This window comes from Prionailurus bengalensis, chromosome X (assembly GCF_016509475.1).
Source record: "Prionailurus bengalensis isolate Pbe53 chromosome X, Fcat_Pben_1.1_paternal_pri, whole genome shotgun sequence".
NCBI classification, from domain to species: Eukaryota; Metazoa; Chordata; class Mammalia; order Carnivora; family Felidae; genus Prionailurus; species Prionailurus bengalensis.
In genome coordinates, this window is record NC_057361.1 from 111,933,845 (window position 1) to 111,958,993 (window position 25,149).

Here is a 25,149-nt window from a genome sequence, read left to right on the forward strand (position 1 = left end):
TCATGATGTATCTTCTAAACAGGATTGTAAATAACTAGCATTTCATGGTATAAATGTTACTGCATAGAATCTCGTAGTAAGGACAACTTTTAAGCTGCTTCTACTTTTCCTCTATTTTAAAAGATGTTACAATGAATCTCCTCATATTTATATTTTTTTGTGCATCTCTATTATTATTTTTTTAGGATAAGTCCTTGGAAAGAGAATAACTGGGAGAAAGAAGAAGAACATTGTTAAGGTTTTGGCACATGTTGTCAAAGTGCCCTGTGGGAGAGTTGTGCCAATTTGCATTCCCAGTAGTGTTCGAGAGTGCCTGCTTCATTGCATTAATCCAGAATACTTCACCCTCATGTATACATAACACTATTTTGGACCATTTTAATTTCAAAGGCATTTGCTGAGCACCTATTATGTGTAGGGTACTGTGCAGGTATTAGACTCACTCCTGTTATGCAGCGTAAATGCTAAGTAGATAAGGTACATACACAAAGAATGTTCAAAGAGCAAGTGAAATAGAACAACATACACATCTCTATAGCCAAGGCTGATATCATTCAGTCTTTAGATGGCTACTCTTTGAGGAAAGACACTGTGCTAACAAGTTTAAAAAATAATTTGGCTCTGGTAAACACTTTAAAAATGCATTAACATGAATCTTGCAAATAATAAACGTTCAGTTGTGATCATTTATGCTGTATTTCCCAGCATACATTTGGGCATGAATGGAGAGGAATATCACAAATTCACCTCTTTTAAAAGAGCAAAAAAAAAAAAAACCCCATTTGGGGTAAAAAGACAATTTCTGCTTTTGTCAGTTCCTTTTAGAAAATTAACCTGTTGGTTATCGGAGAAGGGGGACACAGAACACACAGAAAGCTAACCTCCTTCTGGCAGCTGGGGATAATTTGTCAGTCTCCTTTGAAATGTGGCTTTGTGCTCGCTGGTGAAGGCAGCTGGAACAGAAAAAGCATGACAGACAAAAGCTGAAATCCACATGAAGAAAGGTCTTTTTCCCCAAAATTACTATCTGAGTTAGCAATGGTCGGAAAAGAAAGTACATGTATATCTTCCCAGCAACAAGCACGCCTGTTACTAGAGAAGGCCCTCTATGCTACAGGAGCCATTTGGAAGAGCTGTAGCCCTGAATAGGGCTGCTGGATAGCATTTAATCCACCCCTCCGACCCCCACGAAAAGTTATACCCTCAAATGAAATTGAGTTAAAACCGAGTGTAAATGAATGAAAGTATCGTGTTTAAAATCCAATCAAAAGCATTTACTATGCTGAAGAAGATCTACTTCATAGATAGTGGATGATGGCTCAAGAAATATGGGTTTAGGAATACGATTGCAATTGAAAAGGTGGCCAATGGGATGGCTAAAAATGATACTATCAAACTGGAAACAACCGAAATGTCCTTCACCTGGTGAATGCATAAACTGTGGTACATCCATGCAATGGAATACTACTCGGTAATACAAAAGAATGAACTACTGATACATGGATCTCAAAGTAATTATACTGAGTGAAAGATGCAATCTCAAAAGATCACATACTCCATTGTTCCATTTCTATCACGTTCTGGAAAAAGCAAAATTATAGCAACATAAAACAGGGCAGTGGTTATCTGGGGTTGGGGGTAGAAGGCTGGACTGATTACAAAGGGCAGCATGGGAAAATTTGGGTGGGGGGGGTAATGAACTGTTCTATATCTTGATTGTGGTGGTAGTTACACGACTTTATATACTTGTCTTAACTCATAAAACTAACTATACACCAAAAATAGTAAATTTTACCATATGTTACTTTAAAAAGTGAATGAAAAAAAATCTCATAAAGATAACACTATCAAACATGGGGAGGTGGAGGAAAGAGGGGAGGTTGGGAGTAATGTTAAGTGAGCTCATTTTTTTTTTTATAGCCGGGAGTCAGTAGATAAGATCCAAAATGGATAAACCAAGAAATAGGAGTGGAGGCATATTATTTAGTGATGCCGAAGTAACCACCAGATGAACTGAAAACAGAATCTGTTAAAAATGGTTGCCCCTGAGGAGTGGGACTAGGGGTGGGGCCGAGAACTGTTGTTTTTTGTTCCAAGCTCTCTTGTACTATTTGGTATTTTTGAACCATGCTCATGCATTACTCTGATTTAAAAATAAATGTAGTGGGAAATGCACTGGACTGGGAATCGAGAAACCTGATCTCTAAACCTTGATTCTGCACTAATTGAACAACTCCCTTCTGCTCTCTGGCTCTCGGTTTCTACATCTGTACGACAAAGGGGTTGTTGGACTAGACGATCTTCAAGACTCCTTACAGACCTCAAAAAAAAAAAAAAACCGATCAAACAGATGATTTGCATATCCACAACGATCTTTTGTCAAATTCAGCACAAAGAAACAGACGTTTTTATTTTTAAAGCCAGAAGGGACGAAATCATCTCATTAAACAGTCTCTTTCTAACCGCTGAAGAAACCGAGATACAGATTGGTTAAAAGACTCACTTGGAATGACAGTTAATTGGCGACAGAGCTGGGGCTGGAGCTTAGGGCTTCGCCTAGCTCTTGCCATGGCACCACACCGCTCCTCCCAGGTCTAATGGAATCATTCCCAGGCACCAGGGCTGACAAAAATTCCCTGGGATGACACCAGGAATGAAACTCATATGCTGACATGGTTTCATTGGCCTGGGAAATGAGTCAGAATTTTGGAAGTGGTCCCTGACATACGCATGCATGATGCAATACCACAGGCATCCTGAAGTTGGTCAGGGCGATGTTAAAGCTCAATTTGGGGGCTCTGTTTCCTAGTAACTGGTGGACGAGCTGCCTTTGACAGCTATTGCCAGCCTACTGACCTTCCCCTTTTGTGCGATAGGAATCCCAGCACTGGAAATCCTACCCATTCCCATTCTGATTTAAAACCATGGGTTTAGCCATTTTTTTCTCAATGATCTTTTATCCCTATAACCTTTAAGTTCACACCACGTTTCACCGACGTCTATCAAGCATGATGGAAGATATGTCCACCTGGAAATTTTTATCAGCCATCGTCAAATGAACGAGGCATCTTGGTAAGGTTTAGCAGTCCTCCTAGGAATAGAGTGGAACCAGACTCCTGACTTGGACCATACCATCTTCCTAGGAAGACCTTCCATGTTGACTCGGAAGCAAGCTAAAAGCATGCGTGTCTTGCCGAGCATTCCCCCCTCCCCCTTTGCTTGGGCCTGCAGGCTCACTTGCCCCTCATCACATAAGGTCTGGGGTTTGGAGAAGAAGGACACCATTATGCGGGGCTATCATTCTTCCTCAGTGGAAACAACGCTGCCCTTTGTAAGCTCCCAGCAAACTTCAAAGGGTGTGGCTATCTTTCTGTGTTCCCAGGCAAGCCTCCTCGGGAAACACGGCTCACAGTGCCTTTCTGGTATTAGAATCTTCTTTCGCTGATAGTGAGTTAAAACAGGAATTTTTAGGCAGCCCTCCTCCCTGCCCCCTTTGGTGCTTTGTCTACTTAAGAAGCAAAATTGTATTTTTTACCCCCCCTTGGAAAATACTTGTTTGCCAACTTTTGTGTCCCCCCCCCCTCCATCTGTGCTCTCACTCTAGCCTGGCTGTCTGCCCAGCTCCGAATCCTGCCTTACCTACTGCCTGGCATTTACTTCACAACAGCTGGCCCAGGGATCTCAAGTGCTTAGCCTCAGCTGCCAGCTTAGGGAAGGAGAGGCCCCTGTAGCTGAGCTCGTGACAAAGACAGCATTTGTTCCCACACCAGTATTCTCGATGTCAACAGCAGTGACAGGCTCCAAAGGGGATCATGCCCAGTCACTGCCCACTTGGGGAGAACTCCACAGGCCCAGGGATGTTCATACATCCAGCTTCCATATCTGCTTTGAGTCTCCCCACCATCCTGTGAGGTGACTAGAAACCAGTAACAGGATTGCCATGTTACAGTGGAGAAAGGCAAACCATCGGACACCAGGAGATCGCCCAAGGGAGTGACGATCATGTTGTTCAAAACAAGATTCAGAATACCCGGGTCTGACAAGCATCAGTTTCTGAGATTTGCCTGTTTGTGTATGTGGAATGTGCTATCAAGCCCGGTTGGACCCTGTGAAGACATGGGGACAAGAGAGGGTGTCCAAGATCACCTCTCCCAGGGGGCTGGGTGGCATTCTTGTCCCCTTCCACCAACAAATGTTGACTGTGCCAGGCGCTGGGATAACAGAGGTGACTCAGATGAGCCTTTGTCCTCAGGGTGTTCACAGATTGCGAGGGTATCACCGTGGCCGGCCAATAGCAACTGGTGTTTGTGTGGTTTTTCTAACTGTAGAAACGAGCATGCACTGAATGGCTCACTTTGAGCCTCCTTGAGAGGAGGATCCATTTTGTCACAAACGTGGCCAGACTACTTACAATGTTTAAACATGTTAAAAAATAAAAAGTTTCAAATGATTAGTTTTTTGGTTGCTGGGTGGTTTTTCCTCTTCAGTATAAAAGTGGGCCCTTTCCCTGATTCCTCAGTAAGCACAGTATTGCCATATGACCCACAACTCTACTCCTAGGGATATGCCCCAGGGAACTGAAATCTATGTCCAAACAAAAACTTGTTCATCAATGTTCACAGCAGCACCATTCACAATAGCCAAAAGGTGGAAACAACCCAAATGTCATCACCTGATGAATGGATAAACAAAATGTGGTCTACACATACGATGGAATATGATTCACCCCTAAAGGGAAGCAAGCAGTGATCCATGCTACAACATGGGTGAACCTTGAAAACACGGCTAGAGTGAGAGCACAGACACAAAAGGACACATATTATATGATCCCAGCTATATGAAATATCCAGAATTATGCAAAACCACAGAGCCAGAAAGTAGATTAGTGGTTCATAGGGCTGGGGGGGGGGGGGGTGACGGTGGGGAGGAAGAAAGTGGGGGGGGGGAGTATTTAACGGGTAGATTTCCTTTAGGGGTGATGAAAATGTCTTGGAACTAGATAGCAGTGAGGGCTGCATGGCATTGTGAATGGAGTTCATGCCGCCAAATTGTACACGGCTTTCTCCTGCTGTCTGAAAATAGAGCATCACACCTGCCTTGGTCACTGTTGAGAAGTGTTCCTGGCACACAGTAGGCACTCGATAATTATTTATGGAGTTCTTTAAAAGAACGAATAAAATATATTTTTCTAATGCTGTTCTGAGAGCCATTGGAGACGCATAAACCACTTTTGTCTAACATTTTCAGAATGTAGGGAATCAGTTGAAGTATATGTCCAGCAGGGAGAGAGGGAGAGCAAGCTCTCTGGTGTCTCTTCTTATGAGGGCACTAATCGTATCGTGAGGGTCCCCCCTGCATGACCTCATCTCAACTAATTACCTCCCAAAGGCCCCGTCTCCAAATACCATCACATTGCGGGGTGAGGGCTTCAACACGGGAATTTGGGGAGGGCACATACTTCAGTCCATAGCAGCCAGGATGCATTAGGTAGTCATTGTACATCAATGGGAAAGGATCACATTTATGAGCAAGATATTGATGCTCATATCTTCCCTATATCTTCTCCCTCTAGCCCACCAATGGTGCCTGTTCCTCTTTGGCTCCTGAAGCCCCTAAAATCTCTTCTCTGACATGGTTTTCCTTGCAGTATCATCTCAAAGCTTCCCAGAAACTAGAGTATAGTTTTTCTCTGTCCCTTGTTTATACTAGTAACACTAGGTTCCCCCCAGGAAGCCCTGCCAACACCAAGGGTCACTCTTGTCACCCTTGCCATGCCCTCCGCCAGCCCAGATGCTTGCTGTTTGCTTTTTACCCATGTCAATAAGACATGGGCATTTTGCATCACATGACATAGCGATCCATGCAGATCCCATCGCCCCAAAGCTGCTTGGGGGCGACAGGTTAGGGCACCACCAGGTAGGAGAGTAGCAGGCCAGAGTTTTTGAACTGATGTGATTGCAACAACCAGTGATCCTGCTGTCATGTAGATACAACTTATATGAAATAGTCTATGTCGGGGCGCCTGGGTGGCTCAGTTGGTTAAGTATCTGACTTCAGCTCAGGTCACGATCTCGCAGTTTGTGGGTTCAAGCCCGACGTCAGGCTCTGTGCTGACAGCTCATAGCCTGGAGCCTGCTTCAGATTCTATGTCTCCTCTCTCTGCCCCTCCCCTGCTCATGCTCTCTCTCTCTCTCTCTCTGAAAAATAAATAAACATGAAATTTTTTTTAAAAAAGAAATAGTCTATGTCGAGATGCCTGACACATTGTAAGTACTCAATAAATGTTAATTATTACCCTCATGACAAAGGTATTTATGCATCCATTAAAATGTTATTGAATCATACTTAGGCATATAAGTAAATTATTACAGTGTATTAAGTGAAAGGAGATTACAAAGAACATGAAGAGCTTCATCCCATTTTTACAAAAAGTCACATGAATAAGCGAGATATTATTATTATTATTATTATTATTATTATTATTAATGTTTCTTTTTATTTTTGAGGGAGAGAGCACAAGTGGGAGGGGGACAGAGAGGGGGGGGGACAGGGGATCAGAAGCGGGCTCCACGCTGACAGCAGAGAGCCTGATGCAGGGCTGAAACGCATGAACCACAAGATCATGACCTGAGCCAAAGTCAGATGCTTAGCCAACGGAGCCACCCAGGCGCCCCTAAGAGAAATGTTATTGTATAGTGATTTAGGTCTCAGGATCTGAAGGTAGGTCTACTGTTTAATCTGTGCAGTCACTTATTAGCTGTGTGACCTAGAGGGAGTTACTAAACCTCTCTGAAACTCAGTTTCTTTAATCTGTAAAACGAAGATGTGTGTGTGTGTGTGTGTGTGTGTGTGTGTGTAAATTCACGATATGCTTGCATATCTGCACAACCCAAGAGATGTGAGTTGTAATTTTATATCAGAATTAATGAGAGTTCAGTACAGTAGTTAGATACACAGTGAACACACAGAAATCAAAAGCTTCCTTCGATACCAGCAACTAGCACTTCAAAAATAGGAACAAAAGATACCAGTCACAAGAGCAGTGTAGGTCAGTGCAACCAGCCGAGTGTCCCCTCTGCCCGACTCTACCACAACCGGGTTTAGAAACAGTATTACTGGTGATGCAGTTTCCGGAGCCGATAAGCCTCTGGCCTTGGCCCTCTCCCCTCAGGGCTCAAGCCCAGCTAAAGGGACTGGCTGTCGGACTCCATGTTATCCCCTCAGCTTCCTTGTTCTCTCCCCAGTTGAGATATAATTGCTCCCATAGCAAACCAGTCTGCAGACATGATTCCCCGCCTCCCATGTAGACAACATCCTATCTCTCTCCTCGCAAAGCCACTTTCACTTCTTGAACCACACTAGTTTTCAGTAGGGTCTCTGCTTGAAATTTGCAGGGAAATGAATTTGCAGTTTCCAGGGGAAAGGTTTTCACGCTCATGAATATGATGGTTTCAAATCCCAGCACTCCACTTGCTAACTGCCTTGCCTTGGTCAAGTCTCTTAACCTCTCTTTCTGTCACTGTCCTCTTCCGTTATCTGGGGGATAATACTCACACCTCACTTTTAAGGATTTGTGAAACTTACATGATGTTATGTACATAGGAAGCTCTCAATATATAGGAGCCTGCCGTCATCATTAAAACAGGAATGCAGCTGAGCCTTGAACAACATGGGTTTGAACTGCACGGGTCCACTTATATGCAGATTTTTTTTTTCTTAAATAAATAATGTGTGTTCCTCGACTGTTTTTATGTATTTATTTTTTGTTATCAGTAAGGCTTCCAGTCAACAACAGGCTATTAGTAGTTTGGGGGAGTCAAAAGTTATACGCTGATTGTTCAACGTACAGGAGGTCAGCACCCCTAACCCCCATGCTGCTCAAGAGTTAACTGTAGTTTGTTCTAAACGAATATCAAAGGTTTTATCTCTTATAAGCTACAAACTGCTTATAGCAACTAAACAGGATTTTCCTACTCCTAGCTTCTGTCCAAGAGTTTCAACAAGATCAGGATCTTAGTTTTAGCCTGGGGACTCCAAACACGACAGCGCAGGACCCCTCAAGAAATAAGCTCAGAAATAAGCACCTAGATGGAGGAACTGCTTCACAGCACTGGGTTTTCTCCCCCAAAGGAAAATGTTCAAATCTAGAAAAGCAATTCTCAGGACAACCCAGGGAACTGAATCCCGAGCCCCGCTTTGCAGACCTCTCTCTCTCTCTGTCTCTCTCTCTCTGTCTCTCTCTGTACCTTTTATGCTGAAATGTCAACAAAATCCGTTCACTGCTGGACCAGGTCCATGACCAATCTGTGCAGGCCGAGAGAGGCGTTTCTTCCACCTGAAAAGCTTCCTAAGACCTGCTACATCAAGTGGAACCCCGGGCAGGGGCTGAGGAGCGGGACTGTGGGGGTGTTTTGTTACTCTGCACCCCAAAGCCTCCTTGGGAGGCGGGCGCTACCGTGCACATAACTTAGGGGACTTTCTTTCTTGTTATTTTAAGGATATCGTGTACTTTGGTTAACTACCCTGAAGGCATCATTTTCCTTATCTCTGAAATGGGGGGAACATAGTAAAATATATCTCAAAGGACTGTTGTGAGGATCAAACAGGGTAACGGCTTTAAATCATTTAGTAATATGCAAGCCTTTGATACATGTTGATTATTATTACTATTGGTTAATCCTCATACATTGCAACTTACTAAATTATTTTAAAAATTACTGAAGCTTAGTATTTTCATAAGTTGTAAGTTTTATATAGTTCCCACGTATCACAAGAAAGGACAACTGGCAATATTTGACTGCTTTCTCCCCACCCCGCCCTCTTCAGCTATTCAAAAAAACTTTTCCCCTATCATTTTTGGTTGTTCTTCCTAAATCCAAAAAAAGCCTACCGTTCTAATCCAAAAGCATTCTAAACTGAGGGGAGTTTCTAAGTCAAACAACCTCCTGTGCATCCTCTGGTGAAGAACCATTTTGTAACATGGAGAATCACCTCTCAGTTTTTCTCCTTTGAAAGTTATTTTGCCTGGCTGTCTTAATAAAGCAGGTCACGTGTGCCTGTATGAAAGGGGTACTACTTATGCTAGAGCAAACTGGTGCAGCCACCATGGAAAACAGTACAGAGCTTCCTCAAAAAGTTAAAAATGGAACTACGTTACGATCCAGCAATCGGAATACAAAAACATTGATTCAAAGGGATACATGCACCCCTGTGTTTAGAGCAGCATTATTTACAATAGCCAAACTATGGAAGGAGACCAAGTGTCCATCGATAGATGAATGGATAAAGAAGACGTGGTATACATACGATGAATATTATCCAGCCATAAAGAGGATGAAATCTTGCCATTTGCAACATGGCTGGATCTAGAAGGTATCAAGCTAAGTGAAATAAGTCAGAGAAAGATAAATACCATATGACTTCACTCATACATGGAATTTAAGAAACAAAACAAACGAGCAAAAGGAAAGAGAGAGAGAGAGAGAGAGAGAGAGAGAGAGAGAGAGAGAGAGAGAGACAGGAGAGAGAAACCAAGAAATAGACTCTTAACTATAGAGAACAAACTGATGGTTACCAGAGGGGAAGGAGGTGGGGGGAGGGGTGAAATAGGTGATGGGGATTAAGGAGGGCACTTGTCGTGATGGGCACTGGGTGTCGTGTGGAAGCCAGTTTGACAATAAATTATACTTTAAAAAAAGAAAGGAACAAAAACAAAGAGAAAACTCTTGGGGTTACTCGAAGCAAAGGCTCTGGAGACCAGCAGGCTCTCACTCCTCGTTCCCATGGTCTCCTGCTAGCCCAGACTGTTCTGCCCATTTAAGTCCGGATTCTTCTTCGTGGCTCCCGGTCGGACTCTGACTCCATTCCCCCTCCTTGCCCCTCCGTTGCCACACGTTAGCCGCTCCTCACTGCCTACCGCATCAAGTCCACACCCTTCCCTTCGTGTTTGGGCATCTGAGGCCTTCGATGACCCCTTCAACTAAAATCCCTGCTACTTTCCAAAAGCAGCCCCCTGTTTCGCCACCGTGGAAGCGCCTCCACCCCCGGGCCTGCCTCTTTTCAGAAGCGTTTTGGGGCCTCTGGGTGGCTCAGTGGGTTAAGCGACCGACTCTTGATTTCGGCTCAGGTCACAATCTCATGGTTTGTAGGTTCGAGCCCCGCATCGGACTCTGTGCTGACGGTGCACAGTCCTCTGTTCCCCTAGCTCTCTGCCCCTCCCCCCCTTGCGCTCTCGTGCGCTCTCTCATAAAAATAAATAAATAAATAAATAAATAAACATTAAAAAAAAGAAGCTTTCATTTGTCACTGACTTATGTCTTCCCTTCTCTGAAGTCTTACAGCCCTTGATTGTACCAGACCATCCAATGACTTGTTAGACTGTCTCACGAGATTCCCTCTCATGGAATTCTTGACACCCCAACCTGACTATATAAGCCTTTCCTATGTGCCTAGTTCTGTGCTATATTCATTTGTTCCCAATAAACTCAAAAAACTCAAAAACGGATATGCAGTAAACATTTCTTGCTAACTCGTTTTGCTTTTTTTTTTTTTTTTTTTTGCAAAACCTCACATTTTCACCAAGTCCTTGAAACTCCCAGACTTGCTTCTATGATTGCTGCCCATAACTGCTTCTTTGACACCTGCCCTGCTGACCTCATCTGGCTGTTTTGAGACTCAGACAGGAACAAGAGAGAGAAAGCCTTTTGGATACTGTCATTGCTGCCATGCCAAAGCACTGACCAAGGTCTGGAGCCAATTTGACTGCACCAGTTGTTTTGGCCTCCTGTGGCCACAGCCTGCATCCCTACATAGAATTCCCATGTTCAATAATCAAACACGATTTCAGCCTCCTTGACAGCAGAGGACCAGCATTGAACGGGCCAAAGCCTGTGTTTTGACAAAATGGCAAAAGTCCTATTGGTTTTGTGCTCATGCCCACGAATGGGCCACTGGGCATGGTCCTGGGCGGCAAGGTGGCCCCCAGAAAGAGCTATCCATGTAGTCAGAAAAGAGCTTTAGGTCTTCTTAAGGACTTGGTCACCTGGTACAGATACTGTTGACATTTCTCTTTATTGAGCACTTACTATGTGTCAAGCATATTATAGCCATCATCTCATTTAGAATCCTCACAATAACCTGTTATTATCCCCATCTATTAGATGAGGAAACTATGGCTCAGAGAGATTAAGCAACTTGCCCCACATCACAGAGCTGTCTGCCTCCAAAGTTTAAACTGTATGGCCAATCACCACTCAAATCCTCTCAAATAGGGCAGGCGGATGATCAAAGCTTGGCAGCATGCCCCAGGGGTACCCATCCCTCAGTGGCAGCAGAAGGGAAGAGAACCAGACACTGGCAATGGACACAGACAAAGCCACGTCCCACTAAACTGTAATCAGAGTTGCAAGCTGATGTTCATGAACACAGTTACAGTTCTACCTTCCTGTAAACCAATAGTTCTTAACTTTTTGGGAGGCTGACCCTTTGAGAAATTGAGGAAAGCTGTAGACTCTCTTCTTACAGAAATGTATAAATGCAAACACATAATTTTGCATAGTTTCAGAAAAATTCATGGAGCTTCCTGTGTTTCATCCAAGAACTACAGACCCTAGGTTAAAAAATCCCTGCTTTATGCAAATCTAATACTATGTTTTAAAAAGTGATAAGTTAGGGAACAATGATTCCTTTAAATAACAAGCCAACCTAGGACACAAAAAACAGGATTTGCTTTACGGACATTTTGTTTTCATATAACTTTCAGGATTATGCCTAGTTGCCTACATGAGATGCATTTGCCATCAACATCTCTGTATTCCCCTAGAGCCCCATGTCGTCAGAAATGACAATGGCACAGGGTGCCTCGATAGCTTAGTCAGTTGAGCGTCTGACTCTGGATTTTGGCTCAGGTCATGATCCCAGGGTCATGGGATTGAACCCCATGTCAGGCTCCATGCTGAGCATTAGATTAAGATTCTCTCTCTCTATCTCCCTCTGCCCCCCTCCCTAGTTCACACTCTCTCTCAAGGAAAGGAAAGGAAAGGAAAGGAAAGGAAAGGAAAAGAGAAGAAAAGAAATGACGATGGCATAGATGACCATCATCAGGACTGGCCAGAGCACAGAGCTAGAAATGACACATAGAGCTGGTAAGAAGTTTTTTGTCACCAGAGAGTGGGTAGTCACTCAGCAGGAGTGGCTTCACTGGGTGGGGATTGGGCTATATGACCTATAATGGCCCCAATCAACACCATGAGTCAAGGGTTCTAAGACCTATGGAAACCTGAAGAAGATTTATGCCACAAGTCCACTACTGTTAAGCAGCTGATGGCTCCATGAGAAGCCAGGTACTCGAAGGGGGTGGACTAAGTATATATTGGCTCACTCACCTGAGTCTACAATCAACCCCTTTACACTGGCCCATGTTATTCCAAATAGCAACTGTTCATTCCCTGCCAACCAGAGGTCCTATTGTTCTTTTACAAAAATATTAGATAATCCCAACCCAAGTCATTCCAAGGCCACTTCCCCCTGGCCTCTTGTGTTTTGAGTAGACAAGGTCTTACTGTAATCTTTAATACTATTTGTTAGTCACAGCCTGATACTGCTTCTTCTGAGCCCTCCTCCAATGTTTGAGCCCTCATACAAAGGGTGCTTAGTTGCAAGACATAGATCTGATACATTGATCCTATCGCCCTTTATCCTTTAAAAACCTTCGCACCTTAAAATGAGATGTTGTGTGGTATGTTCGAAGGAACACTGGATCTAGAGCCCTTGATCCTTCATACACTGCCTCCTGACCTCTCTGAGCCTCACTTCCCTCTATCAGACAGGTAACAGTCTTTACCCTGCTGACATCACATGCATCTTGCAAGATGCAAATAAGATAGTGAAAATAGAAATAGTGTATTTGCTGTAAAGCGTTAGACAAACAGAAGAATTCATAACCACAAGAAATTTAGAAAACACTTATCAAGGCCATATTATTCCCAGGCACTTTATGTACCTTACATGCTTACAGGATCTGAAACAGGCTTAGAAAAGTCAGATAACACTCCCAAGCTCACCTTGCTAGGTGGCAAGGAACTGGGGCACTCTCTCTCCTCCCTTCCCCCTCCCCCAAGACCAGATTGCTTTCCATTACTCCACATTGCCTGTCCCAGGACATTCCCCCCATTGGAATAAGAGATTGCTACTCACTTATGAAAAATAAATCCTTGACCCTCTTTGAGACCTCCAAGGCAGTTGGTGGTGTTTCCTCCTTGTGAAAGAGCGGCTGGGGATGAGGAGGGGAGAGAGAGAGGATGGGGCAGCACCTTAGACTCAACTCCTCTATGTTGGAACTGTTCGAGTTATGTATTGCTTTGAGAAGATGGCCGAGTACTTCACTCTCCCTCTTTCCCCGCCCCCCTTTCTAATTTGCAAGTTGTAAAAATGTGTCGCCCCCAAATGCACCAGGTGTCTCCAACTTTCTAATTGAGCAAGGCAGACTCTTTCCCAGCCAAGAGCCTTGAAATATTTATCCAAATTTTAGTTTCACTGAATTAATGCCTTAAGCTGGTGAGCAATCCAACTGAAGGTCAATGTTCGTTTCCTAAAGTTGTCCGATGTCTGTGTGGTATTTAGACCTGAAAATGATGACTTTACTCCAGATTGCAAACTCCCCAGAGTGCACCCTGGAGATGGAAGCCAGCCCACACTGTTTTGTGATCAGTCAGCATAAATGATCCTCTCTTTTGAGTTCAAGGTGGGCTCAGAATTGAAGCTGTCTTGAGATAAAGCAGATCAGCCCCCATTCACCCCTGGGGGGGAAGGCCTCTGAGCAGGGGAATGTGAAAGGCCCCTCCGGTCAGGGGAGACGTCCGCTCCCCTTGGCTTTGGGCTGTACCAGTTGGCAGATATCGCTCTATGCGAATGCTGGCCAGACCAAAATGGTGCCGAGACAGCCACAGGGTTGTTTAGCAAAAAGAAAGGAAACATCTGCAAATCCTGCGTTGGTGCTGAGCGGGGACAGCCTGCTGCTTTTCCTCATGGGCCCATGGTGGGCCAGGTCCTGACTGATCAGAATGGTTCCCTGAAACAAATGCATTTGAAAGATATTTTCCATCCCCCCCCCCCCCAACAGGAAATTCTTGGGTTTAGTCATCCTTACTCCATGGGCTGAGTCAGCAAGCTCTGCTCTAACCACAGCTGCTTTCAAATGGTAAGCTTAGAAGACCGGTTAGTTGAGCGAGGAGGCTTGGCTGAAATGCTTTGACAGCCAGAGCTCCAAAATCAGGTTGGATACATTGGAGGAGCTGGAAGTTAGGCACTGCTCGATACCTTTGAGTCCTTCTGGGTGGGCCTCAATTACTTTTTAGTATGTTGGCAATACAGAGCATTCCAGAACTAGAAGGGACAGCAGTTGGAAACCAGTATGGTGCAATGGCGTGATCTGTTGGCCTATGACCTAAGTACTGGCCCTGCCAATAATTAGCTGTGTGACTATAGGGTCATTGTCTCCGTTCTCTGGGTCTTAGAATTCTCAGGCTTAAAACCAAGGCTTGGATAAGATGACCTCTAAGTGTTCTTCTTGCTTGCTCTGACAGTCCGAGACAATCTAGGACAGATGACCAGCTGTTCTCTTCTGAAATTACCAAGGGAAGACACCATATAACCTGCTTTGGGAATCTGGCCCAGTGTTTTATCTATCTGTGCTACAAATGTCTCCCCTGGATCTAACCGCAATCTGTTTTCTCTTGTCTGGACCTCTGTAGACACGGAGAAGCCCTAGGGAACACACTTTTCTAAAAGATCCTTTGTTACCTCCGAGGGCCTTCAGGTCGGAGTTATGACAAATCCTCTGCGGGCAAGGGAGGCGATTGCTTAGGTTCAGATGACCACGTTTCCCTCTCATCAGATGTTTGCCACCCTTCTGGTTGTTATCACTGACTTGTGAACCTAGGCGGACTAAGGCTGGGATAGACGGACTGTCCGTCGGCCACTTAGCTCTGCAGAGAGGAGGACGTCACTTATTTCGGATCAGATACCTCACAAAAGTTGTTCTAAAGCACAGAGAGTCTGGGGCACCTCTGAGAGAGAGAACAGTTTCATGTAAGGTGACCCTCTCCACTCCTGGGACTGCATCTGGACACGTGTGCCCAACGATGAAAATGGTTCGCACTTACCGAACACTTGTTACGTGTGTGCTGGGCATTGTTCTAGGCACTTTACATGCTTATTTGACCTCATTTAATCCTTACAAAAGTACAATTGTTATTCGTGTTTTACAGATTAGGAAACTGAGGCACAGAGAGGTTAATTAACTTGCTCCAGGTTAAACTTCTAGTAAGCAGGGGAGCTGCTCTTCTGGCCCAGGGCTCGGCTCTGAACCATCCTGCTTCTGAGTGGGGCCAGCTTCATGGGAGGAATGAGATGTTACGGATGATTCCGGCCCCTGTGAGGACTGCCCACCCCACCTGCCTCATGTGCCTACATTCCTTGTGAGGTACATGTGCCTGGCTCGGTTTCCAGGGCGCTCTGTGCCCCTTCTACAGAGAGCAAAGTTTCCTCACGCAGAACTGCCAAGTGTGGACTCTAAGACACTGGAAATGAGTCATGTTTTCCTCTTACAAGGGCAACCTAGGGAAAGATCGTTCTAGAAAATGGGTTTACCCAAACTAAAGAAAGTGTTGGGAAATGGCCATACTCCTCTGCGCTGGTAAATCCATTAGATTTGTCACATGTCAGAGTTGGGGGAGAGCTCAGAGCTCGCATAGTGAAAGCCCTTCATGTTACAGATAAGGAGACTGAGGCTGAGATAGTGGGACCAGACGCGTGTGGACTGAGGGTTAGATGGCTCTTAAAAGTTTGGGAAAGGGACAGAGATTACAGACTTGACCTAATTTATAATTCCCCTTGGAGCCAACCCTGTGAGGGAATTGGAAGGAGGGATTCACCCACACATCAGAGCCATAACCCCTTGCATAACAGGGATTCTGGAAGCGTGGGCTTCAAAGGTAGCGAGATACCAAGAGACTGCCCCATTCAGACGGCCAAGGTCCCCGGCTAAATGGTAAGGTCTTATTTTTAAACTTATTTTTAAAACCAGACCTACTTACGAAATGGATCCCACACTAACAATCACAAAACGACTTCGGGGAAAACCACTTCTGTGGAAAAAGAAGCCAAAAGTTTTCACTGATCCTAACACAAAGAGTCAATATGGAAAAAAGGAAAGAGGGACCTGAGGCCGCCAGGAACCGGCCCTCGGGAACAGTATCTTAATGGCTGTTTTCAAAGAAATAGCAGGATCTCCTTTCATTCCCCAGTGTGAGCCCACAATGTATTTTCCAGCCTCTTCCTCCTAAGCTAAAAAGAAAGTACCAGAGTTTAAAAATAAAAGATACAGAATTAGAGCTCCTGCCTGATTCGCCTGCTACTTGAGCAGATACGTACAGTAAAACCTCATGAAGTGTCATGTCTCCTCGAGCCGGACTCAAACAGATTGTTAAAAAGACCTACATCATGTTGTTGGGCATAGGCTATTACTGCTTACTGACCTTGCCATGTGGTAAAGTCGGCCACACACCATCTTATAAATAGCCAAATGAACTCCCCCTCGTTTTATAGGGTGGCTAAAGCCTGGTTACCTTTCACAATCAGCCAACCTCTTAATTCATCCCAGGTTGCAGCTAGGCTCCGGGAACATGGAGGAGGCTTGGTGAGGCGGGAAGACGGAGGCTGGGAGAGCGACAGGGCACATGTGCCCACGTGCGTGGCACACAGGATCGCTTTGGAAGGCTTTTTAGAGGTAGTCGGTACTCTCAAACTAGAAAAAACCCTGCCTTTGTAGTGTGAGGGGATGACATTTCGTTGCAAAAATAAATGATTTGGTCATTACCATTTCATGGTTGCTGGCAACCAACCGCCTCTGCTTTCTAACAATTTCCATTTTAGGCACTGACAGGCCCTTCAAAGTGATTCAGCCAAATATCCACCCCAAATTGCGTATTTGGCAGTTTCATACTGAAAAATCTGGGGCCTCTGGGCAAAAATGTCAGAAAGGGCTCCCTCCTTCTTTGTCAATTGCGAAACAAACAGATCACCATAAACAGTCACTGGGGGCTCCTTGGGCAGCCATGCCGACGGAAAGAGAAGGAACGGAAGTTGTTGGCAGGGGCTGCTTCCTTGGCTCCGGTTACTGCTCTCGCTCTCCGTTGCTGCTTGTTCTTTTCCTGAGGGCCAGAGCTGCCTCAGTCGTTAACCCTAAGCAAGGTGAGGCCCAGGTTTTCAGCAAGCAGCCATTCTCCGCTGACGGAAAGCAATGAGCGGAAATGGAAATCACTGGGACACGATTCTCTGAGGCCCTGGGGTCTGGGAATACACTGGAAGCTCACCTTATTGAACTGGCTGAAGCTATACGCAGGCCATTACCATGGATCCTCATTGGGCAACTTGCTCTGGTTGATCTCTGGAACCCACCTGGGTCTCTGGGCCTCTGAGCAACCACAAGGCCTGGAGCACTCTGGTTTGCCCGGTGGGAAGCCTGGGAGCACCTCCCAGGTAGTCTCCTGCCTGACCGGTAACCCTAAGAGTCTGATTCCCCCAAGTTCTTTTACACACATTTCCCTCAGCCTTGAAGGCTCTCCCCTTGACTTTAAAAAAAAAAAATTTTTTTTTTTAATGTTTATTTGTTTCTGAGACAGAGAGAGACAGAGCATGAGCAGGGGAGGGGCAGAGAGAGAGAGGGAGACACAGAATCCAAAGCAGGCTCCGGGCTCCGAGCGGTCAGCACAGAGCCCGACGCGGGGCTCGAACTCACAAACCGTGAGACCATGACCTGAACTGAAGTCGGTCGCTCAACCGACTGAGCCCCCCAGGCGCCCCTCTCCCCTTGACTTTTTAAGCGACTCCCCTTGACTTTTTAAGCGACTGGTCCCCCTCTCTTCACTTAGGACTCACTTTAAATGTCAGGCCACCTTGGTGAGGCCATCCTGACTCCACAGCCCAGGCCCGACCCATATTTTCTCTCTCACAGAACTAGTTTTTTTGTTTTTGTTTTTTTTTCTGCTTAAAGCACCCATTACCATTTGAATCTACGTATTTATCTACCGTAAATGCTCAGGAAACATTTGTTGAGTGAATGAACAAAAGGGTGGTATTCTGTTTTCTCGTCCAGTCTGTAAAAACTTTAAGAAGTAGGCTTATTATCCCCATACATAGGTGTCTCCCTAAACACGGCCTGCATTTGTTGCCACTTGCCTCTCAGAGAGAGAGAGAGAGAGAGAGAGAGAGAGAGAGAGAGAGAGAGAACTAGCCCTCTCTCTCAGAGTAAGGCTACCCCTTTCCCTGCCCACTTCTTACTTCTTACTTGGTTCATGATGCCCAGGATCTGGGCACCAGGACTACGCAGCGTTTTGGTCGGAGACATTGCTGGAAATTTGTCACCCAGAACTGACCCTGCCGGCAGAGTACCGAAACGTCATTTGGGGGTGGGGAGGCTAGACCATTATACTTAACAGTACTATTCACGGTTACCTTCTCTTCCCTCTGGGAGCTATTTTTAAGAGGTTACTTGGATTCCCTGACTATAAATGATAGCCAATCGCCTCGAAACTACAAATAAAGTCAAGTTGCTATTATGTCTGAAAATCGCCTTCCATTCAATTTGCCAAGTCCCCCTTTTGGGGAAAGGCCGTCTGCTCTAGTCACAGCCATCCAGCTGCTCAGGTCCCCTTCCTTTAACATTAAGTAATGAAGAGAGATGAGTTGCTAGATCGCCAACATTCGAAAACGGTTCCCAAAGGGTTACCATGCCTTCTGTTCTCTTTCTTCCTGTCATTAGTTGCAATAACATTGATGTTTGTCCGGTTTAGAAAGCCATGGAAGGCCCTGCGCTTTCTGATTACACTTCGGAATGGTCACCAACCCGGTTATTCCCGAACGCTACCGAGGAAGGTTTTGCCCCATCTCTATTTTAAAATATGAATCACCTCAACTATGAAAATCTGCTCCAAAAAGCCTATCCAAGTTTAAAATATGTTTCTTTCAGCCTGGAAATTCCACCCCTTGGAGTCGATCCTGTATATATACCCAGGATGCAAAGGTACACGTACATCCGGTGTGCCCACCGAAATAGTGTTTATGATAGCAGTGCTCCCAAAGAATGGAATCTTAGCTAAGCCGTCACAAAAAAGGGCAAGATGGATTTGTATGTGCTGTCACGGAAAGATCTCCATGATGTCCTAAATGAAAAAAGCGAAGTCTAAAACGGTAGGATCCCATATGTCTTCAGAGCCTGTCAGTTCCTCCTTCAAGCAATCTCACAAAATCCGACTTGTCATTTCCTCTCACTGGTTCAAGCCTCCTAACTGATTCCCTGGTCCCAGGGTCTCTCTTTCCAGGTCATCTTTCCCACCAACCGGAACGAACATTCTAAAGCATCACTTTTTCCAGCGCTCTTTACTGCCAGAGGGAGAGTCTCAAGCAAGCATCACAATTAGAGGAGGCAGGTTGGTGGAGTGTTGCCATGTTCGGGGATTAAGGGAGATCTTACTGGAGGGTGGGTTACCACCCCTGACTGGCTGTTTGACTTAACCCCTCTGAGCCTCAGTTTCTCCATCTGCAAAATGGTCACTGGGTGGTTGTGAGGATGGAACGAGGGAACCATGTAAAGAGCTCAGCATGCTGGCTGGCACACAATAAGCGCCCAATAAATGGGAGCTACTATTAGTATTGTCATTTTTGTTATGAAACCAGAAATTGGTTTATTTGAAGTTCTTTGAGAGTGGCTTTGTACCTTCATGACACCTTTTGGAAGAAGAAGGTTCCCACATTTCGTTCATGTTTACTGGACATCTAGAACCCGCTGCATACAGCCTCTTGTGTATTTTCCCTGATATGCATTGCAGAAGCTGCCCCTTTCTCTTGTACCCCCAAATCTGGAGGAAGTGTCTAAGTCCCTTGGATCCATCACCTTCAAGAGTTTCTCTGCGGACTTCAGTCACATGATACCCCTCCTATGCCTTCATTTCTCCAACTATTTGGCTCTAATCTTTCCTGCCTGCCTTGGAGGGCAGCATCCCAATGCCTTCGGCCCTTCCCTGGCCTCATTAAGATTTTCTTTGTGGCTGCCTGGTTTGTGTGTGTGTGTGTGTTTTCCCTTTGGGATCGGGTGACTATTTTACTCCACTAATTCTTTAAAACAAAAAGGGCTGTTAGCCCGTGCTGTGGAATGAAAGGGCAGGCCAGCTCTGTTTTTTCTTGTAATATCCTAATTATATGCCATTATTGTGAAAGGGAAAGGATGTTTTTATATCCAATTTGGATTTCTACCTGTTTCATTGAGTGGGCTCTCAGAGTGGAGTCATGAAGGCTAAGACTCAGGTCTCAGCTTTGCCTGGGGACAGACTCACTGTGCGACCCGAGGCACGTCGAAGAGATTCCTGCGTCTGTCTCCTCATCAGTGAAATGAGAGTGTTGGGTTATAGTTCCCACCGTGTCTTCCAGCCCTGCTGTAGGTGCTTCCGTGGTCTGGATGGGTCCTGAAGGCAAAGGCTATGGCAAAGTTCTCTCATTACACCCACCCCAGTGCCTGGGCTGGGCTCATTCAAGTTGAAATGAGCTCTTCCGTGGGACAGTTGCGTGCATTTTCCAAGAGCCTATCTCTCGAAAATTTTTCTGAGGTATATTAAATGTCAAAAGAATTTCCTTTTTTTTTTTTTTTTTTCCCCCAGGGCTCACCTTACCACCAAGCTCCAAGCTCCACTTATGCTGAGAAAAACCATACATGCTGAGCTCTGGTCAGACTTGATGGCAAAGAACATGTCTCTCATTACCACCTCCATTTCTGGTGATTGCCATCATCACACGTTTACATCCTGGATGTCTTCCAGGCAAATGCTGAATAGTTGATTATTTGCACAGATGACTGTAGCATGCCCTCGCTTGGATTTTGCCTCCAAAGTCTCTTTATTGAGAGTTTTTATATTAAACATACACTAAGTCTCAAGCTTGATTTTAACTGATCCCACGTGAAGGCATGATTTTCAACTCATAACACATGAGGAACATCTGTTCTGCTTATTTGAATTCAGGCAGTGCCATTATTATTGTAGAAGCTGACTGTGGAGTATCAATATTTGTCTCTTTCAGTTCCATTGAACTTTCTGGGGTGCCGCTCCCATTTGTGGATCTTTTAAACATACATCCTGGAGTCTATAAAACAGCGGAACAACTCCCATTTTCCTTTTCATTTTCACCGACTTTTGCTGTTGCTTGCACACGTGTTTGGGACAGGAGGGTCCTTGTCAAATGCAGCCAGAATCACTGTTCAAAAGTCTAGACATCAGGTGCACAGACTTTGAGGCTGCCTCCTGAAGACCATTCCAGACCTTTGTTTGAAACAGGCAAGTTCCCAGGGGGAACCTGACTGATCCAGGAATTCACCTGCAAACTGCAACCCGCGGAGCTGAGTTATACCTCCCTGGGGCCTCCAGATAGGTCACAAAGGAGGATGTCTTTGGACCAGAGGCTCTCATCTTTGATGTCAGGACACCCTGGCATCTGACAATCAGTTATTATTCATTTCCAATAATCAAATGGCAAACTTGTATGTGATTTGCTTAGAAAAATAAACTCAAGCAGATTCAAGGATTTCTCTATAAATAACTCTAACATTCCCATATGCTCTCATGAGTGGGAGAGAAAGGGGTGGGGTTTTAGTCAGTGCTCTGGGAACTAAAGAGAACTCTGGGTGTGCCCAAGTGCATGTGAACACTAGGGGCGCTCATGCCAGGCTTCCTATCTGGCAGCAAATGTATATTTTAACAAGGGCCTCATGAGATTATCCCCTGCCTATGGGGTCTGTCACAGCGGGGATTTAAGGGCAGGCAAGACAAGGCAGGCAACACATACCACAAAGGCAGTACGTTGGCTCTAAGTAAGCAGATTGGCTCTAAGTTGGGCTAAATAACAGAAGGACTTAAGTTGGACTCTTAACTACTAGTGCATCCTTGGCTAAGTTACTCAATGTTTCTGAGCCTCGGACTATTCGCTTTTAAAATGGAGACATTACTGGGGCACCTGGGTGACTCCGTTGGTTAAGCGTCTGCCTTCTGCTCAGGTCATGATCTCACGGTTGGTGGGTTCGAGCCCCGCGTCAGGCTCTCTGCTGACAGCTCAGAGCCTGGAGCCTGTCTTCGGATTCTGTGTTTCCCTCTTTTTCTGTCCCTCCTCTGCTCATGCTGTCTCTCTCTCTCTCTCTTTCAAAAATAAATAAAACATAAAAAAAATTTTTTAATGGAGACATTACTATCACCTACTTCTGAGAGTTGTTGTGTGGCTTAAACAGGATGGTGCAAATAAATCACCCGGCGTGTCTTGAGTGAGCTAAGTGTTCCAAAACACATAGCAGCTGTGGATACCTGGTGTGCATCTGAGGCTGGATCCTTATGCCTCTTACAGTGACTAGCACATTGTAGGTCCTCAAAAACACGCTGGCTTGACACAACAGGCCACACATTATACGTGTCCGCTTAAATAAAATATCTAGAATAGTTAAATCCATAGAGGCAGAAAGCAGATTAACGGTTGCCAGGAGCTAGAGGGTGAGGGGGATGGGGAATGACTGCTTAATGGGTATGGGGTCTCCTTCGGCGGTGATGCAAATGTTCCAGAACTAGACAGAAGTGACAATTGCACAACATTGTGAATACACTAAATGCCACTGAACTATACACTTTAAAATGGTCACAGTGGGGCACCTGGGTGGCTCAGTCGGTTAAGCGTCCGACTCTTGATCTTGGCTCCGTCATGATCTCACAGTTTGTGAGTTCAAGCCCTGTGTCGTGCTCTGTCCCTCCCCTGTGGAGTCTGCTTGGGATTCTCTCTCTCCTCTCTCTCTGCTCCTCCCCTGCTCGCTCTCTCTCCTCAAAAAAATTTTTCAAAAAAAATTAAAAATGGCTAAGGTCATAAGTCTGTGCTATTTGTATTTTACCACAGTAAAAAATTCATTGGCTTGGGTTTAGCATTTGATTGTCTTTTGTGTGTCTCTAATTCACAGACAGCCCTAGGACAGTGCACATGTACAGGGGCTGATAATCGGGTACCTGCTTCTACCCCAGGCAGGCTAGAGGGGACAGCTATGAGGTGCTCATGTTCTAGGCCAATGGCCCACAAAATGGCTGGGCCCTAGCCCTCATCTCCTTCAATCTGGTGTCATGTTGGCCCTGTGGCCTTTCCCCTGACCTAAGCCCATGTAGGAGGAGTAAGAACAGTAGGAAGGGTGCCAGCAAGAACCAAAGGATTAGGCTGAGGCTTAGCAGAAACAGTGATGTTCAACTCAAAGCCAACTGTTCCTTGGTCAGGCCACTCAAAGCTGATTGGCCCTGGTGGAAGCCATTGACAGTCCTACTCTTGGAAAACACCACTGTCCACACTCCTCCAGGGAGCCTGAGAGGGCTCATGTGATTATTAAGGCCCCGCCATACCCTCCTTGAGCGATCACCCAACACTCCAAATGCTAAGATTCTTGAGCTGCAACCAGGAATGTCCCTGGAGTGAATTAGTTTTGGGGGGATTGAGGGACTGGCTCCAATCTGGGGTCTAGAGGGTGACTGAAGCATTTGAGATTTGTTACCCAATAAAAATCTCTGCTAAGGCCCAAGACTGAAATAACTCAGCTGGGCTCTGGACTCAGCAGGGACCATTCATTAGCTAACACTTCTCGTCTGTGATAGTTACAGACAGGTTTTTTCATGCCCCCCGAAATGGGCTTCAGCATTGCAGCTGGCAGACAGCTGTGGCCTCACAGTGTTTACATTACCCAGACTAATGCAGTCTGTGCAGGAGACACAGAATGAATCTGATTTAGCTTTTGGAAAACGGAATTTTGAAAAGTTCCGTGGTTTGCTCTCACCCCTCCCTTCCTGAGCTGCAGAAAGACCGAGGTGGAACGAAACAGGCACGGCCAGGAAAAGGAGACTCTCATGTCTTTGTTTGGCAATGCTTTGTTTGACACCTCCAGGTGGTGGGAGCTGAGCTGAGACCATAGGATTAAGACGGCCAAATGCTGGTTCATCACTCTGGAGCCTCATCCTACTGGTCAGCCTGAGCTCCCTGCGGACTCTGCAACGTGAAAAGAACAGAAGGGCCAGGGTCCCCATAGACACCTAGGTCTGCGACCAATGGCACACAAAGTGGAAGCAGGGGCTGGCTAATCCTCGTAGGGTGTTCAGGACCTACCACACTACCTTGCGGGCAACCTACTCCAGTTTGATAGCCATTTTGTTTTATCTCCTCAGGTTGGTGTAAAATAAGTTTCCCAAGTCCTGTCCATTCTGCCTTCAAAGTGTATCTGACATCCTCCCTTCTTCTCTGTCACCATGGCTACTGTTTAGTTAGGGCCATATTTCCTCCTGTCTGTACCAGGGCGCCATCTTTCCAACTGGTCTCCTTTCCCTGCTCACTCTTCCAGATTGCTCTTTCAAAGATGTAACCTTGTATCCCATCCCATCAATAAACATTTCCTGAGAGCTGACCATTGGGTAAGCCCTTTGTTAGGCAGCAGGGATATGCACAGCAACCAGACACAGGCTCTTTCCACAAGAAAATCAGTTCAAGGGGAATAGGGGCCAGGAAGCAGAGAATAATAGGAAAGCCTGCAAAGTGCTACAACTGGGCCCAGAGGATTATGGGAGCCTAGAGGAGAGAGCACCTAACCTAGCACTGAGGAGAGAGTAAAGAGAAGATTCCCCTGATGTGGTTTTCATCTGGCCACTCACCTCAAACCCTACACTGCCGCCACAGACTCCAAGTTTCTCTTTCAGCCAAATATCCCATGACCCCCCCCCCCTTAAAGAAATCTCTAATCCAGAACGACTTGGTCCCCTGACTCATTCAACATATATAAACTCTCCTACTTCCTCAACTTTACTATTGCCCGTGGCCATGATTTGTCTCATTTTGGAGGTGTATGGCCGCGGTTGGCCAGGCATCGTGTCTTCCCCCTCACCTCTCATGTCTTCCTCCAGCGCCAACACAGTACCTGATACATGGTATCTGTTGACTGATGACCTACTAAGTACATTTTCTTTTCACTGCGGTACTCGTCTGCCTCTCACAAAGCAGGATAAATAATTTCACTTCTGTTAGGGCTATCAGAAAAATCTGTGA

The 25,149-nt window shown here is 45.5% G+C and overlaps 1 protein-coding gene across 1 annotated transcript in view; it reads right to left on the reverse strand.

Annotated features, from left to right (window-relative positions):
* Positions 1 to 826: 826 nt before the first annotated feature.
* LOC122477829 (PABIR family member 2) overlaps positions 827 to 25,149 on the reverse strand; it is a 172,668-nt gene continuing 148,345 nt past the window's right edge. Inside the window, exon 10 of the mRNA XM_043571248.1 lies at positions 827 to 953. Coding sequence (XP_043427183.1) covers positions 842 to 953 — 112 coding nt within the window. The 3' untranslated portion in view covers positions 827 to 841. The remainder of the gene's footprint in view (positions 954 to 25,149) is intronic.